The 17,324-nt window shown below is 42.7% G+C and overlaps 1 protein-coding gene across 1 annotated transcript; it reads right to left on the bottom strand.

Annotated features, from left to right (window-relative positions):
- Positions 1–12,556: 12,556 nt before the first annotated feature.
- Positions 12,557–17,324, bottom strand: LOC308333058 (ankyrin repeat and SOCS box protein 3-like; the record flags this gene model as incomplete). The annotated part of the gene is made up of 6 exons (XM_080789255.1): positions 17,304–17,324; positions 16,063–16,240; positions 15,565–15,786; positions 14,450–14,722; positions 13,594–13,727; positions 12,557–12,708 (listed from the first exon to the last, which is right to left on the bottom strand). The coding sequence occupies exons 2-6, from the start codon at positions 16,194–16,196 to the stop codon at positions 12,557–12,559; spliced, it is 915 nt and encodes a 304-aa protein (XP_080645381.1). The 5' UTR covers positions 16,197–16,240; positions 17,304–17,324.

Raw genomic sequence — 17,324 nt, 5'->3', positions numbered from 1 at the left:
CCCCTGTGACATGATTGGACCAATTATTGTGGGTGCAAAAACCTAGATTGGGCGAGAGGCTCCCCCTAGTGGCTAATCTGAATTACACTGCAATTTCAGATTTAAATCAACTATGCTATGGCAATTGGCAAATACCGTTAACTTCAAGTCATGATGCAAAGGTCATCTTTAAAAGGTCTTTCAAGGTTTGTCAGTTTTAACTTAATGCTGCTACATCCACAAATTCCACCTGCATCCTCAGAGGAGTGAGAGTTCACTATATCAGATTCTAAACCCTTCTCATTCCAAAAAACCTCTAGTTATACAATGTCATCCGTCTACGATCCCCAAATCTACACTTTTACTCAAACTCTGGTAAGGGTTCATATATTGGACCCCTGGTGTTGAGAACCCGAGTACTATGAATGCAAGTGGTACAGAGTAGACTGTACCACACATGTGGTTGCCCGCTGCAGTCTATTCCAGAGCAGAGCTTTTCACTGTGTGCCCAACACCAAGAGACAAGTCAAATTCTCAAGTCATACCTGTATTTATAGTGAAATAGACGATCTACAAGCTCAGTATGGCACAATGAGCTTGTAGATCTTTTGTCTGGGGTGGAAAATAAATTCTTTGTGGGTATATCAAATTCTTGTTGTTCAAATTCTTTGTGGGTATATAATTTTTTTGCCTCTGCATGGGGAAACTGGGTGTGCAGAAAATACTTAAGTAAACATGAAAATGTTATAGTACAGTATATTGCAATAATGCATGCCTGTCACACAAACCGGAACCAATTGTCTATTCAATCAATTTCTTAGAAAAAGTACATTAGTAAATAAACCAGGTGAAGGGCATTACAACTTCTTTTTAAACATTACCATACTACTGAAAGGAAATTATACCACCAATTCAAAACATATTATTATATTTATTATTTACATAATACAGACAAACTTTTCCATTTACATTGATAATTCATAAATAGCAAAGGTCTCATGTCAAACATAATGATGGTACACAGAAAATTTACATAATTGAAGTTACATTGTCTTTCGCACAACTAACATGTAGTATGTTATGTAGCCTACATGACCAAGTAGACAGAAAAGCTGTCTACAAGGTCCCAACACAACACGTGAGCTTGTAGATTGACCATTTGCTGTCGAGTCACAACCATCCAAACTGCATCACTCTCTCATTTTGAGTAGGCTCTCACTCTTCACCCCATCAAAAAGGGAAAAACATATATATATATATATATAAAGGTCGATGAAAGGCAACAAGCATGTCCAATTCCACCTCAGGGATTGCCAAACAGGGGAGCAGCTAGACTCTTCACAGAGACGACTGCAGCTCAGCAAGGCCAGTGACATCAGCTTGCTCTCCGAGTACTTCTCCTTGACAGCCTAGTTGAGAGGGAAAACTAAATTAGAATTATAGTATTTAAACATATTTTACTCCATTATATTATACTAACCCTAGTGGAGAGGAACTAATGTATTAAACATACCCATCTAACTCCATACTACATTTGACTAACCCTAGTGGAGAATATACATTTAGTATTCAATATTTATCCACGTAAACATCCCCATCTTACTGCATTATACTCACTCCAAGTTACAATTAAGCAATCCTCGGGAGCTCTGGAAGCTACTAAACAACCAACTAGGCTGTGGTCAGAAACTTAAAACCAGGTTTACTAACATAAACATCAAATCAAATAACACCCTCATCACTGACAAGGTTGATGTAGCCAATCACTTGAACATCTTCTTTACAAACATTGCAACAATGCTGGTTAACAAACTGCCCTCCCACTCTGGGCGTTTTGGTGTAGAGCACATCAAAGGCTTCTACAAAAACCTAGGTGTTTGTAAAGATGATTTTAAAATGACAATGGTAACAACTGAGGAGGTACTTAAGAAACTGAGTGCCCTCCAACCCCACAAGGCCACTGGCCATGACAATATTCCCTCCAAATTTCTCAGAGACTCAGCCATTTCCATAGCTCCAGTCATCACCCACATAGTTAACCTCTCCATCAAACAAGGACAGGTCCCCAGAGATTTTAAACTGGCCAAAGTAACCCCCCTGTACAAAAAAGGGAGCAAATTAGAACCCGGCAACTACCGCCCTATTTCTATTCTAAGCTCCATCTCGAAAGTGATGGAAAAAATAGTCTATGAACAGGTTGAAAAGTATCTTGCCACTAATAAATTGTTGTACGAGTTCCAATCTGGTTTCAGAACATCCCACTCCACTGACACATGCCTTCTCTATTTGAGCGACCACATCAAACACGAGGTGGATGCTGGAAAATACTGCGGCATGGTCATGCTGGACCTCCAAAAGGCTTTTGACACCGTGAACCACTCCATACTGGTTAACAAGCTTAAAGCTATTGGTTTTGATAGCACATCAGTGAGCTGGATGCAATCCTACCTGGAGGGGAGAGAACAGATGGTGGAAGTGAACGGAACACTGTCCCCCCCCCTCCCAGTGAGCTGTGGCGTCCCACAAGGAAGCATACTAGGGCCTTTACTGTTCCTAATATATGTAAACGACATGACTTCAGCTTGTGACTGCAACTTGTTCCTGTTCGCAGACGACTCAGCACTGCTGGTCTCGGACAGGAACAAACTGCAGGTTGAAAAGACCCTCAGCTCTGAACTCGGTAGAATCTGCACCTGGCTCGCTGATAACAAACTATCCTTACACCTGGGAAAAACTGAATCCATTCTCTTCGGATCAAATAGTAATCTCAAAAAGGCAGATGGCTTCTTGGTTAGAGTTGGTGATGATATTATCACACGGAAGGATCAAATTACCTACCTAGGTTCCATCCTGGAGGCCAATCTTTCCGGTGATAAGATGGCCACCAACGTAATCAAAAAAGTCAATCAAAGAACAAGATTCCTCTACAGGATCTCCTCACTGGTCGACAAAAACACCTTGAAGACCTTAACAGGAGCCCTTGTACAAGGTTTCTTTGACTATGCATCCACCTCCTGGTACCACAGCACCTCAAAGGCCCTTAAAACAAGGCTCCAGACCTCCCAAAACAAACTGGTCAGGCTCCTACTTGGCCTCACCCCCCGAACCCACCTCACCCCTGCCCACTTTGACAGGCTGGGATGGCTTAGGGTCGACGACAGAGTACAGCATCTTGCAATGGGTCTGGTCCACAAGATTAGATACACCACCAAGATACCCATGTACCTGTCTAAATACTTCCTTAATGTAAACGAAGTCCACACCCACAACACCAGAGGGAGTGCAACAAACCATGTACAACCCAGATTCGGCACAAACAAGGGACTAAATTCTTTTCGCTCCTATGCGACCAAAATGTGGAACGCCCTACCAACAGTCATTAAGACATGTGAATCCCTTGGCTCCTTCAAAACTGCTCTCAAAGGGCACCTACGGATGGCTGCAATTCGAAACTGGCCTCTGTAAAAGCTGAATTTGTATCTGGATTGTACTATGTTTTTGTATGGACGTGGTGTTGGGTGCCTGCACATATGCACACATGGCATCAACGCATGGTGTTGTGTGCAGGCGCCCTACACTCTGTCTTTGTACTATGGATTGTACTATGTTTTTGTATGGACGTGGTGTTGGGTGCCTGCACATATGCACACATGGCATCAACGCATGGTGTTGTGTGCAGGCGCCCTACACTCTGTCTTTCGTTTTCTTTTCTTTTATCCCCCTGTTCCCCTCACTGTATATATACTTTTTTTCCCTTTTCGCTTCCTATATGATGAATTCCTGTTCTGTTCTTTAACTACATAGAAGTGTCTATTTGTTTGTCTCTAAATGTTTTGATGAATTGAACAATGTGGACCCTGTTGTAAACAAGTGTAAGGCTTAATTGGGTCGTCCACTCACAGTTAACAGTCTTTGTATTGAGTTTGTGCTTGAAATGTACTGTAATTCTGCAAACTGTTAATAAAGATTTCAATCAATCAATCAATCAGATGCTCATCACATGCAGAGAGTGTCTCAGTAATCTAGAATAATTGGTCTGAACATATCTATACATCGAAACTATAGGATGCCTGGTAAAGAAATTACCCTAGCATCCGTCTTAACCCATTTTGGTGTTAGCATCATGTCGTGCTTTAGCTATTGAAAAATAGCAGATCTACAAGCTCAAAGCGCGCCACCGAGTGGCACGCTACGAGCTTGTAGGTCTGCTATTTTTGAAAAATCGAAGAGCGACTGACATGGAAGACATTTTTAGAATCTGATCTCAGGTTAGAATGAGTTAAATAACATGCCATCTAACCTACATTTATACTAACCCCATCCCTAGTGCCAACTCACTCACTGTCACTCTTAGCGATGTGCTGCATAATTGGTTTCAGGTGAGCCTGAGTCATCATGTTGTGAAATGCTGAGCAGATAAAATGGCAATCTAAGTTGCTCTTACCTGCAGAAAACAATCCAAGATGGCAACTGTGAGATGGGTCTCCTGATGTAGCTGGAAACTGTGATGAACCTTGATCAGCCAGTCCACTAAGACAGCTCACATGTGTGCCGTTATCTTGTAGCCCTTCACGTACCCGGGTCACACAGCATGCTTTACCTGTGCAAACAAAACACTTCATTACATTGCTGCAAGACACCAGGTCAGATTATAGGCCCCCATGTCCCAATTATTCTAGACAAGTCCACAAGCATACAATGTGTTGGACAGATTTGTGAGCTTTTAGATTGGCACTCTTTGCATCCAAGTTATTTGTCAAATCTGCCTAGTGCAATTTGTGTTTACAATGCCTAAAAGCCAAATACAATAATTGCATGTGTTTTTTTTAATGCACATAAACATTTCATTTCTATGACAATTAAATGTCAAGTAAAATGTCATGATTGTGACACAAACGCTAGTCACATCATGTAGTAAAAAAATATATATATTATATACACACACCAGTTCATGCAGCTTTCTCTGCTCCAGCATTTGGCGAGTCGCCTTGGATGAAGAGCAGTGTTCAAAGAAAAAGAGAAAACGGAGAAAAGTAGTGCGTGCGTGTGTGATTTACCTGGGGTCCCTGCTCAGTTGTGCATGTTGTAAGGGTCTCCCACCACACACACCTCCTAGCATGCTCCATGTAAAAGGTTTGTTTTATCTACGGGTGGTCCTTAGTCTGATCCCTTACCCTTTGAGCTGTCCGGCATGGTGGCCCCTGCCAAGACCTGCTCTCTGGGTAAGCGATTCGCAAGCTCCTCCACCAACGTCAAGGTGACCACCCATGGGAGGAGTCCCAATTTTGTCATCGCCAATTCCCAATTGCCCCAAGTGTCCTTTAGTCCCCGTTGCTGGCACCACCACCCCCACAGCTGTGGAGGTATAAACTACTGTGTGCATCCTCCCATACACACTTGCAAGTAGCTTCTGCAGTGCAGCAAAAGGGACGGTCACTTGATCCATCGCCAGCTTAAGTTCCCACCCTTAAACACGGCCAATTGTGTGATGGAGCGCCAGGCCAAGCTGGAAGCACTGCAGTTACTCTTGGGGGTTGAACCCAGCTTTCTGCTGCAGTGGTGGGCGAGTACTTAACCTCTTACCACACCCAGACGCCCCACAGACAGACAAGACAGACAACAGACAAACGCTCAGGTGCAAGACGCAACCTAGAGCATTCACAGGGTTGAATGGCACCTCCGCCAGATGCAAGGCCAACTGACTGGTGAAGATGACACAGAGCAGCAGCACGCAAGACTCAGTCGGTAGAAACCTGTGAACTGAACATACTGCAGAAAAGATAGACAGGCAAACAAGACACTTTGTTAATTTCAGTTGTCATAATCATAATTACATTATGTTAAAAGTTCAAGTCAAAACAGTGCGATAGTGTCAAGTTTCTCTGGGAGGGCTAGCACATGTGGAGGAACATGGAATCCCTCCCAGATCCACTTCCTGCTGAAGGCACCAAACCAACCCTCACAACATAGATCACCCTCCCCACCTGTGCATTTTTCATCATTTCTAAAGTAGTCAGCTAATAGGAAAAAAGAAAAGTCAACCACCCCTTAACTTAACCTTAAAATGACTTATCAATATTATAACAATGGAGCAGCGGTGTGCCCCAGAGGCGAGGACACTCATTGGTATCAGCCAACCTGATCCTATCACCGACATCACAGGCATCCTCTAAAACCGCAGGTTCCACACACCCGTAATCCTCATGAAGTCTATAAAACTTAAAATTGAATTTAGTTTAATGTATCATCATTTGAAATGAAGAGCTCCCGTCACGTCACACGGGTGTGATTGTAAAGTTCCAAATTGGATTGAAATATTTTGTAGATCCAGTGAGGTGAATGAGCTAAAAGTCCAACAAAAATGTATCACAGATCAATAATACTTACCTGCCATACTACTTACTTGCAGTCTACAGAACACCGACAGCTGCATCTGTCCGTCTGTAGACGGTCACCCTCCACTGGCGCGGGACAACCTGTGGGAGAAAGGTCACTTTCCTGAGCCACGCGCCGGTAGAGCTCAGGGATGCACGCTGTGATGGCCTCCATGTCATCGGTCAGGGGGTTCCTCAGGTTGCTCCGTCAGGGGGCTCAGGTTCCTCAGGTTGTCCACATGGACGTTGATCCGCCTTCTGGAACGAGCTCCTGCAATGCAAAACACAACGTTAGTTTACCATCATCGTTATTCTAAACTGAAATGTTTGTTGAGGGGCACTAGCCCCTCCTATGCCCAGCAAACGTGGAAGACAAAAGTGAGGACGCAATTTGTGATGATGTATGAATATAATTAATTAATAATTTGACCAATAACTTACTTGCACGTCCAGAGGTTGAAGACGGCTCGTTGATCAACTTGCTCCATTCTGCTGTTCTGTGGAGAGAGGGGGGGGGGATGCTGAGAGAGAGAAAGAGAGAGAGAGAGCTTTGCAGAGATCTGACACCTGTGAAGGAGAGAGAGAGAGAGAGAGGTCAGTTTATTATGTCAGTGGTGGAGTAAAGTAACAAAATTGTACTTAATTAGGCTACAGTTAGTAGTAAATGTTTAGAGGTAGGCCACTGTAGTAATATGCAAGTAAAATACTTTATACATCTCATTACAATACATTAGTTACAAAATATTAATTTACCAATTAAGCTTACTTGCCATAATACTTACTTGCACGTCCGAGGTAGACAACGGCTCGTTGATCTTACAGTCTTAGACCCGCCATGCTTCGAGGAGGACCTCTGGCGATGGTCTGAAGGGGAAGGCGCTCAGTCGGCCCGTCTGTGAAGGTGAGACACCTCCGTACCTTCTCCTCAGGGAAGCTACAGAACACCGACAGCTGCATCTGTCCATCTGTCCTGTAGACGGTCACCCTCCACTGGCGTGGGACGACACGTCCACCCAGTTCCCATGTGGCAGAGACACCGGAGATGACTCTGGCCAGCTGTTGACCGTTCACCTCCACGAGGTCATGCTGGTTGCCGCTGCGGGCGTTAAAACACCTGAAGGGGGGTAAATGAGAAAGAGAGGTTACACATCAGCAATGGTTTTCAGTAGAGTGCTAAACCCAAATCCAGTATATGCGTTTCGGCTATGCAGCCTTCATCAGAGTATGATGCTTCATCATGATATAATAAAGAAATTAAAATGTAGCAAATAAATGGTGGACAAATTCCTACCTGAAGGGGGGTGTTAGGGTGTCAGGGTGGGACGGAGTCACCAGGGACTTGGAGAATTCCTGGAAAAGAATGTTGTTTTGGGTTGTCACCACTGCTGGGCGTGGATAAGGACGGCGCACCCGCACAAACTTCTTAGTAGGGGCGTCATACTGCATACAGACACAGCGGCGGTACTCGGGTCTGAACGCCAGGCTCCACCGCTTAGTACGCCGGTCATAGTGATGGTACATCGGCCTCCACTCCTTAGTGAGAAGGTCATAGACACACTCACAGGGTCTGTTCAGGTGAACAGCAGGTGTGAAGTCCTTCGGAGGTCTCAGGAGCTGCTCGTCGACTACTGTGAGAGAGGAAAGGTCACTTTCCTGATCCACGCGCCGGTAGAGCTCAGGGACACACGCTGCGATGGCCTCCATGTCGTCCTCGGTCAGCGGGCGGTTCCTCAGGTTGTCCACATGGACGTTGATCTGCCTTCTGGAAAAAGCTCCTGCAATGCAAAACACAACGTTAGTTTACCGTTATCGTTCTTAACTGAAATGTTTGTTGAGGAGCCCCTCCTATGCCCAGCTTTGAGGGTTTGTGTAAAGCCAAAGTTTGGAAGCCAAAATTGAGCATGCAAATTGTGATTGTCCAGAATGAGATGTATGAATAGTATAATATCACACGGGTTGTTAAATTCCAAATTGGATTGAAATATTTTGTAAATCCAGTGAGGTGAATGAGCTAAAAGTCTAACAATACAGTAATTGATCAATAACTTACTTGCACGCCCAGAGGTTGAAGACAGCTCGTTGATCAACGTGATGTGGCACTGCTCCATTCTGCTGTTGTGGAGAGGGGGGGGGGGGGGGTGAGAGAGAGAGGGGGGTTCTGAGAGAGAGAGTGAGAGTGAGAGCTTTGCAGAGATCTGGCACCTGTGAAGGAGAGAGAGAGAGAGAGAGAGAGAGGGGGGTCAGTTAATTATGTCAGTGGTAGAGGAAAGTAACTAAACATTTACTACTAACTGTAGCCTAATTAAGTACAATTTTGAGGTAGGCCACTGTAGTAAAATACTTTATACATCACATTACAATACATTAGTTACAAAATATGTATTTACCAATTAAGCCTCATTTGTTCCTGCATAAATTCCAAAATACAAACTATGAACAAGCTCGCAATCGTATTGTTAGCTTGTAGATAGAAAAATAAGCAGATGTGCTTATTTTTAGGGACAATATAGCCCCCCCAATACAAACATTGCTGTAACAAACATTGATGAAGGTGAGGACACATTTATGATTGGCCGGGATGACATGTATCCATGTACGATGATAAGACATGATATGACACGGGTGTGATTTTTGAAATAATATTATTTTGGCCAAATTCAAATAATTCCATTCATAATGCATAATTTGCATATAATTACTTTAACTGTTGATTTGCTCCCATGCACTCTGGCTTATTAGGTCCTTATTAGGCACTGGTCCATAACCTTACTGCTTTTATCTGCAGGGCAGTAAGGCTCTGGAGCAGAGCTATGTCAGTAGTGAGTGACCAGATGAGCGAGCCAAATTTGAAAAAGAAAATCTCCCAACGTTCCAACGAATTGGTTGCGCTTGTTAGCTGGTAATATCTCTATGCTTTTTTCACAACAGTGAGACATATGGTGACCGATTTGAAATTTGAACGACTGCTCAATCAGTTGTTACTAGTTTGATTCAAATGTGAATCACGTTTGAATCAAACTGGTACCATAAACGGGCATCACGTTACTTGATGGCCGGTTAAATGTCAACTCGTTCACGATCGTTAACGTTTAAATGAAAGTAGGCCCGACTCATTTAAACCCACTACAACTTACAACGGCAACCGACAGCCTATTTAAATTACATTTCCACCGTTGGAGTTTTTGAAAAACACAACAGTTGTCAGTTACATAAACGGTGCAAGTTGCATCATGTACCGATGACAGCCACGGTAACGGAGTAGCCACACCGACGACCGACCTTGCAGTTAACCCACGCTAAGAACACATCAATAAATAAGCATTTTTAACTGCATAGCATTGAAATGTCAGTTGGCCCTGAACTCCCAACGGACTAGCTCCGTTTGGAACCTCATATCTAGGCTGCTACGCTCGGAGCTAAAGCGTACTAGCAGCGTAGATAGATGTTCCAATACCGTTGCACCACGACTCCACGAGAATTTCGAAAATAAACTTACCGTTTGTAGAGAAAAAGCTGGATAAGAGCAACAAATAATTCTGCTGCAAAACGCTGGTTCCTCTAGTTGGCGATGTACAGTATCCTGTTTAGCGATGGTCTGGTACTGGTAGGTTGGTTATTGGTTTGCTGTTAGGCAGGTATTGATGCTGTGAAGCGAGTAGAATGCGACTGGTCCGATCAAGGTCTGGAAGCATTCAGAGGAGAAACTCCGCGGCGAGGTTTAAATACCTGCAGTGGTCTGCTCGAGCAATGGGCCCGCACCTCGTCGTTGATAGGTCAACTGTGAGCCGACACAGGCCGGTGATTGGTCAGATTGAATGTCAACGTAAGATGCCATAGTTCAAAAGTTCAACAGACGCTATAGCTAGCTATCGTCGCGTAACGTAACAAATTGTTTTGTGTTTTTATTTTCGTGTTGCAATTGTTATTTTTGTTTTAATTAAGTGACACGTCCGTTTTAGGAGAAAATATTTAAGTTTAAAGGTACGAACGCTCGTTTATTTACTTTTATTAAAGTGACATACGTTAGTTTGTTGAACCACCACTGCGGGCCACTGAGCAGATCTTACCGTAATTACAATCCGTAATGCGCAATGAAATTATTTATTTCCATCAGCCATGTGGATTGTGGTGTGTTTACTGTTTACATGACATCACGTCACCTGTCCTGACTCCTCTCCAGTGCTGGCAAACCTCCTGTTGATTGGGAGGTGCCAAGTGCTGTAGTGTTTGTTCCTGTTTTATATTGCAGATTTTCTAACTATATGCCTAATGTGTTTGTAAAGTGGTGCCTGAAATATGAAATGTAAATAGTTATGTAATGGTGTGTAAATTATGCAAAGGCTCAACTTATGTAACTTAGAGATAGCATTTTATGTAGACATATCACTATTATAGTATAGGCCTACTCATAGTTTCACAGTTCTTAACTTAGCTTACGTATGATTCTTGATGACTATTTCTATGTATTTGATGTATTACCATGTGTTGTTCTTGCTTACTGTAAGGGACGATTCATACTCCTATTTTGCTGTAGTGCCGAAATGATTTCGGCTCGTCAGAAATTTTCAGTAGCACCGAAGAGCCGACTTTAGGACGGTACCTGCCCCCCCGAACCTCAAATGGCGTCACATTGTAGGCTCTACAGCGCCGAACCGACTTTTATTCGGCTCTAAAATAGGAGTATAAATCGGCCCTAAGTCACTCTGGACCACTTGTGCTGACCTCATCACATTTGTGATGACGGCTATGGCCGTTTTTAACCCAATGAGTGTTTTTTGTGCAAAACTAATGCTTGGAATGGATTCAGAATCATGAAAACCCCCTTTTTGACACATCACATGCTGATGCTACTTAAAGCATAATGACCTTTTTAAAATGTTCCATTATATAGGATGTTAATGGTATGGTCACATATAAATCCCTATAAAAGAAATACCGCCGGTCAGCAAGTGGATTCATGTATGTATATATATTGACAATATTTTAGGCCAATAAAAATCAACATCTATATCCCAAATATCGCACTCGCCAGCAGCCACACCCCCGGCTGCTGGACTAGAATAGAATAGAATTATCAGAATGTGATTTTCATATTGTCAGATATCATTCTTGTAATCATGTATATACTACAGCTTAAAAAGAATAAAAACAATTCAATTGTGTTAATTTTTTTTCTTCCTTACTGTGAAGTTGGTGTGTGTATAGGGCACGGGCTGCCCCGTGACACATACCACTTCAAAAAACCTTCATAATGTCTTCTAAATCTAGTCAACCAGGCCTGCAGTAGGCTATGCACTCATGGGCAAATGTGCATGACATTATTTCAATAAGCTAGAAATACGAGGAAACAGTATCCAACAATCAACTTTAATGACCATACGACGGGAGTTTTCATGTTGCACGTTAAGAGTACGGCCACTGGTATTATTGCCATCACCTGGGTGGCTCAGACGTGTACCTTTCCCGACGTTAAGCTGTGTATGTGTTAAGCTGTGTATGTTTCATGTGCTGTGTAACAACACAGCCATGAAAAATAACAATGACAGCTACAATATGAGGTGACGGAAGTTGCTAAACTATTTGGCCCTTTTTGGGGTGGGGTTTAGCGAAAGGCTAATTCAGGAGCCAAATCCCAATATTCAAATTTCTGCCTCCTTCACACCAATAGAAACACATTTTCAATATGGGGTGGTACCAATCCTACCCACTCATAGTCATACAGAATAAACACATGCAATTGGACAGTGGTTATAAAGTAACTAAGTACATTTACTTAAGTACTGTACTTGAGTACAACTTTGAGGTATTTCCAATTTTGGATACTTTCGAAAACTTTAGCTACTAGTTACTTTACAGATTTTGATTAATATTACAAAACATTAGCCATTCGAAAATAGCCGATCTACGACACAATGTGTCACATTTTCAAAGGATTGTAAGGCATTTTATACAATTAAAAACTTTGAAATGGGACATTCTGTATAATTAGTACTTTTTGCATTTTGATACCAATGCTTTTGTGCTTTTACTGAAGTAAATTTAGAATTTTTGGACTTTTACTTGTAACGGAGTATTTCTACATTTGATATTGATACTTTTAATTAAGTAAAAAAAAAGAAATAGTACTTTATCCACCACTGCAATTGGAAGTGATGAAAAAAAAAATAGCAGACAAATTTGTGCCATAAACAGTAGACCTGAGATCAAGATGATGAGATGTCGGAAAACGTGAGGAAGTTACAGAGCAGAGTTGGAACCGGCAGTCGCTCAACAGCATTGGTTCTCATAAGGACGTCACTTCCCAGTATGTCCCTGATTTTCAGCCTGCACAGGTGAAGCAGAGAGGGGAAACCATCTACGTCACACACACACACACACACACACACACACACACACACACACACACACACACACACATACACACACACAGTCACACACAGTCACACACAGTCACACACACACACACACTTATTGATTTTTTTCCAGAAACACATACACAAAGAAAAGTAAACTATGGCCCGGACAGCTAGGGTTAGCGGTCCGGGCACCCAGCCTGGCGGCGCGGCGTGTCGCGGGTTCGAACAACCTTTGCACTGCGTGCCAGTCCCCTTCACGCTCCCCATTACCTCTCAGTCTACTGTGATCTATCAATAAAGGCAAAAGCCCCCCAAAAATATCTTAACCCATTTTGACCTGAGATCAGATTCTAAATAAATGTCTTCTACATCCTGACAGCTTTCTGAAAAAGCTATGTTTCTATGTCAGTCATTCTTCGATTTTTCACAAATAGCAGACCTACAAGCTCGTAGCGCGCTATGAGCTTATAGCTAACCCTCTAACACCCGCATTAATTTCTACTTGCAAAAAATAACATGATGACTAACACCCGCCCAAAATATCTTAACCCTAGAACACTAAACCTGGGTGAGTTACTGACACCCTGTGGTGATCACCACTTACTGCAGGAAATCCCAAACAATCCCTATGTTGTGCACATTTGAAGTGCAATGTCCACAAAGTAACAAATGTTAATCAATGTGTGTTTGTCCATCACGTCGTATTCTGAAGAGCTCACAACATTATGCAATGCTCTTGGAAAAGTGGTCCTAACGCATTGCGTTGTGAGCTTGTACATTGTCTATTTTATCACAACCTTTGTGCGTCACGACGAAACAAGGCATTAATTTCCGACAGAATATAAAACGTTTAAATATATCATAAGTGAATGTGTCGTACACACCGACGGGACAAGCAGGTATCCAGGTCTTGCTTCTCAGACGCTGCTGCAGAACTTCCGTCAGGGCCGGCGACAGCGTCGACCAGTTCACCATCTCCAGCAGGTAGTTCAGAACCTTGTCGTCTGCCGCTCTGAAACTGTGTGGCATGAATGACAACAAAAACACAGCAGCAATCAGAACGATTTATCAGTCGAGTCACGATTATGCACATCAACATCATCTCTAGCACAATGGCTTTCAACCTTTTTCACATCAAGGTCCATTATTTATTTATTCTGCATTAGAGCCGAACCACCGTTTGATGAGATTTAGCCTCTCAGACCCAAAACCTAGAATATTTTGTTGTCGTTGGATAGGATTTTGTCCACAATTCCGTGCTGGATTGATGTTGGTACCATTAGGAGAGATGACGGGTAATCTTTCCTTCTATAGGGTCCTCAGATGTGTAGTCTTAACTAAGTAAATTAAGTAATGGTAATGGTTAAGTAATGGTTCAGTCCATCCGACGTGCCCACACGTCATAAGCGCATCTTCAATGATATCAAATGAGACGAATATTCTGAATTCTTTCCTTATTTTTGAGTTGGACTCCAAGGCCACCATACGCTTTGCTTTTCGTTCATGCACGGTTCAGTCACTTCCCTGTTTACCGCTGCAGAAAGAATCTCGTCTCTCCTAATCTAGGGCACTCTCCATGGTTTTGATCTGATGGATATACTAAGCTCTTCATTTCTGACTTAACTGCCTCTCGTTCAAAATATGAACGCGATGGATTATTAATGGCATTTAATGTTTGTGTTGCGGACATTTTGTGGGGACAAAAGCTGTATATAGGAGCCCCTCAAAAATCTCTCTTACAAGTTAGGCAGCAGGAACACAGAGGGGTCCAGTCCAACCCTCAAGAGGGTGGGGAGCCAAAATTCTGCTTCTTCTGCGTTTTGGGCGGCAACACTCTGCAACGCCTGGAGCTCACTGGGGCCAAAAAGCCCATCAGTCCGCCATTGCGGTTTTCTTCTGGTATACCCTCTATAGTGGATCAGTGGTGACAGAAGCACGGTGTCTGTTAGACACGCGTCCCAGGAGTCCCTGGTCACGCTTGCTCCTGCAGCCAGCAACATTTGCAACGGATGTCTGTGAAAGAGATATAGAGCTGTCAGTGAAGTGTAAGAAAATATTATTCTGTATTCAATTGCAGTTACAGTATAATATGTTATTGGTTTGTAATGAATGGCGCTACTTTGAATATTGTTTGGACATGATTAGCCTGGTATGGGCACCAGATCGGACAAATTAGGGGCTGGCATTGCATTATTTCCATACAGTTCAATTACACAAGGCTTATGTTAGTGTTTTCACTTAACTGCATTACTCACTAAAATATCTTCTTTAGTTTTAGAGGCCCTGCTAGATTATCTTAATGCAGACTAGATGCTTATTTTGTACTTTGGATTCTTATATTAAGGATGGTGTTGCGCAGTGAAAACAGCCATTCTATGAGCTCATTAACACACCACATCACGTTGTGAGCTGGCCAGATAGGCTCATTTTATTTATGAATGAACTAGAGCGGTGCCCGTTGGGCACTGGCCTACTTGGAATGATGTAAATGAATGCCCCACCTTTTATGCCCATATATGAAGTTCCTTGTCAGGCATACCCAAATATGAAGTCTATACAGATATCAGAACAACATTGTGATGTCATGTTTGTCAGAACAGGCCAGCCCCATATATGGATAATCTTGGGGTGATCAGGTGTGATCAATTGGCAAATTTGGGCCCTGTCCAGAGCTGGGCAGAGGATTTTGTGGTGTTTCTGGACAACAGTGTATCCCACCAACTCAAGGCCAGGCACTATGGTTTCACACCCTGTGGTGGTGTGGAACACGTGGGTTCTCGAGTTACGTGGATTACAGACATACACACGTACACACAGAGACATTTATAGAAATACAGATGCCAAGTGGTTCATACCTGACGGATTCCATTTCATATGTATCGTCTTGAGACAGGACTAAGGCGAGTGGTGAGTCCATCTCGTAGAGGTTCCTGCAGTCCTGGCCTTCAGGACTGAAGCCCTCACTGAGCAGGAGCTTCAGCATGGGTGGATTGTCCACGGCCTCGTACACTGGACTCACCATTCCCTCACCACGGTCAACAGCGCGGTCTGTCACAGCAATGAGCCTTTTAAGGATGCTGGCGAGAAGAAAGTACACAAAAGTTATACCACAACAAAACTGTGTTGGCAGAGTGGAGGACATCTTTGACAAATTGCATATATACAAGCTCAAAACCCATTGCAGTGCGACGCGTTTTGAGCTTGTAGCTATTTTTGCTATATTTGAATTGAAATCCTGATTTCCTTTGCGCTCTTTTTTAATTGGAATCCTGAAAAGTTTTTATTTAATTTCAAATGCATTTCGTTATAGTTATGTTAACTTTATCAACCAAATACAAATACATTGGACATACTTTTCGTTTAGACCCTTGGCAGCGGCGTGAATGGGCAGCTGTGGCCAAACACGGCTGCAGTGAAGATTTGGGTCGGCCTTGTGGTTCAGCAACACCTCCACACACTTGTCGCACGCATTCTTTGTAGCAGCCATCAACGGGGTAGTGAAGTCAGCTGCCCGGGTATTCACACATGCACCTGCAAGTCAAGTCTTAAAATGGGTTACCAGTACGCTATATATTATAGTAATAAAGGGTTGTCTACTCTACTACAACACCAAGAATGAGAACTATAAAGATATCTACCGGACCGGTATAACGATAATGATGTGAACATCCACACTGATAAATGTTCTGTAAGCATGTTCTGCTTGTATGTGTTGTGGACCATTATCCCCTAGACCATTGGTAGGCACTAGGCATCAGGCTGGGCATGATATCTGGCCCAGCAAATTATTTTGTCAATAATGTACATAATCTGACTGACGGTCCCACATTGGTATGCACTGATGAAACCGGGTAGGATGAATGCATAGTACTTTTTCCATTCGACTGTTGTATTTTCATTGTCAACTCTTTAAACTTTTGGATGAAAAACCTCCCCGTTTAAAATAAATCACAACCGTGTGAAGTGAGGGGCGCTCTTATCATCGTCCATCACCATGACATACAGTAACATGTTGATTTGCTCACATGACATAAATTCTCCTTTCATTGTCAATGGCCTTTCATGTTGTGTTGGCATATAAAGATGATTTGCTCAGACACACAGACGTAAATTCTCCTTTCATTGTCATTGGAAAATGTGACAAGAGTTATGACAAAAAGCTATATAAGAGGGGCTAGCGCCCCTCAAAAACAAACCAAAACTGGGCTTCACATGCTGATACTAGTAATCATTGCTATAGATTGTCCAGTAACAGGAGTCTCGTCATCTCTCCAGCTCTTTAGGAAACAGCAAATACATCTTCAGGAAGTGATGTACAGTACCTATTTGATCCAAAGGTGATAGATGGTAGTCTTTTCTGATTGGCAGAAAATTGGCAACACATGTGAAAATGTATTTTCTGATTACTAAGCAGGATGATGTTGAGCATGGTTTGCTCAAGATGTCATGGTAATAATTCTGGCAGAAGTTTACACCACAAAACCATTTCTTCATTGTATTTCACTCTTGTTTGACAAGCACCTGTCTTTTCATTCTGGATTGTTTTATATATACTGTATTTAAAAAATCTAATAGTAATAATAATAACTAATACCTGCTTCAGCTAATATTTTCA

Source organism: Protomyctophum bolini (assembly GCF_963924005.1).
Source record: "Protomyctophum bolini genome assembly, chromosome: 18".
NCBI classification, from domain to species: domain Eukaryota; kingdom Metazoa; phylum Chordata; class Actinopteri; order Myctophiformes; family Myctophidae; genus Protomyctophum; species Protomyctophum bolini.
This window is presented reverse-complemented; position numbering and strand designations above follow the sequence as displayed.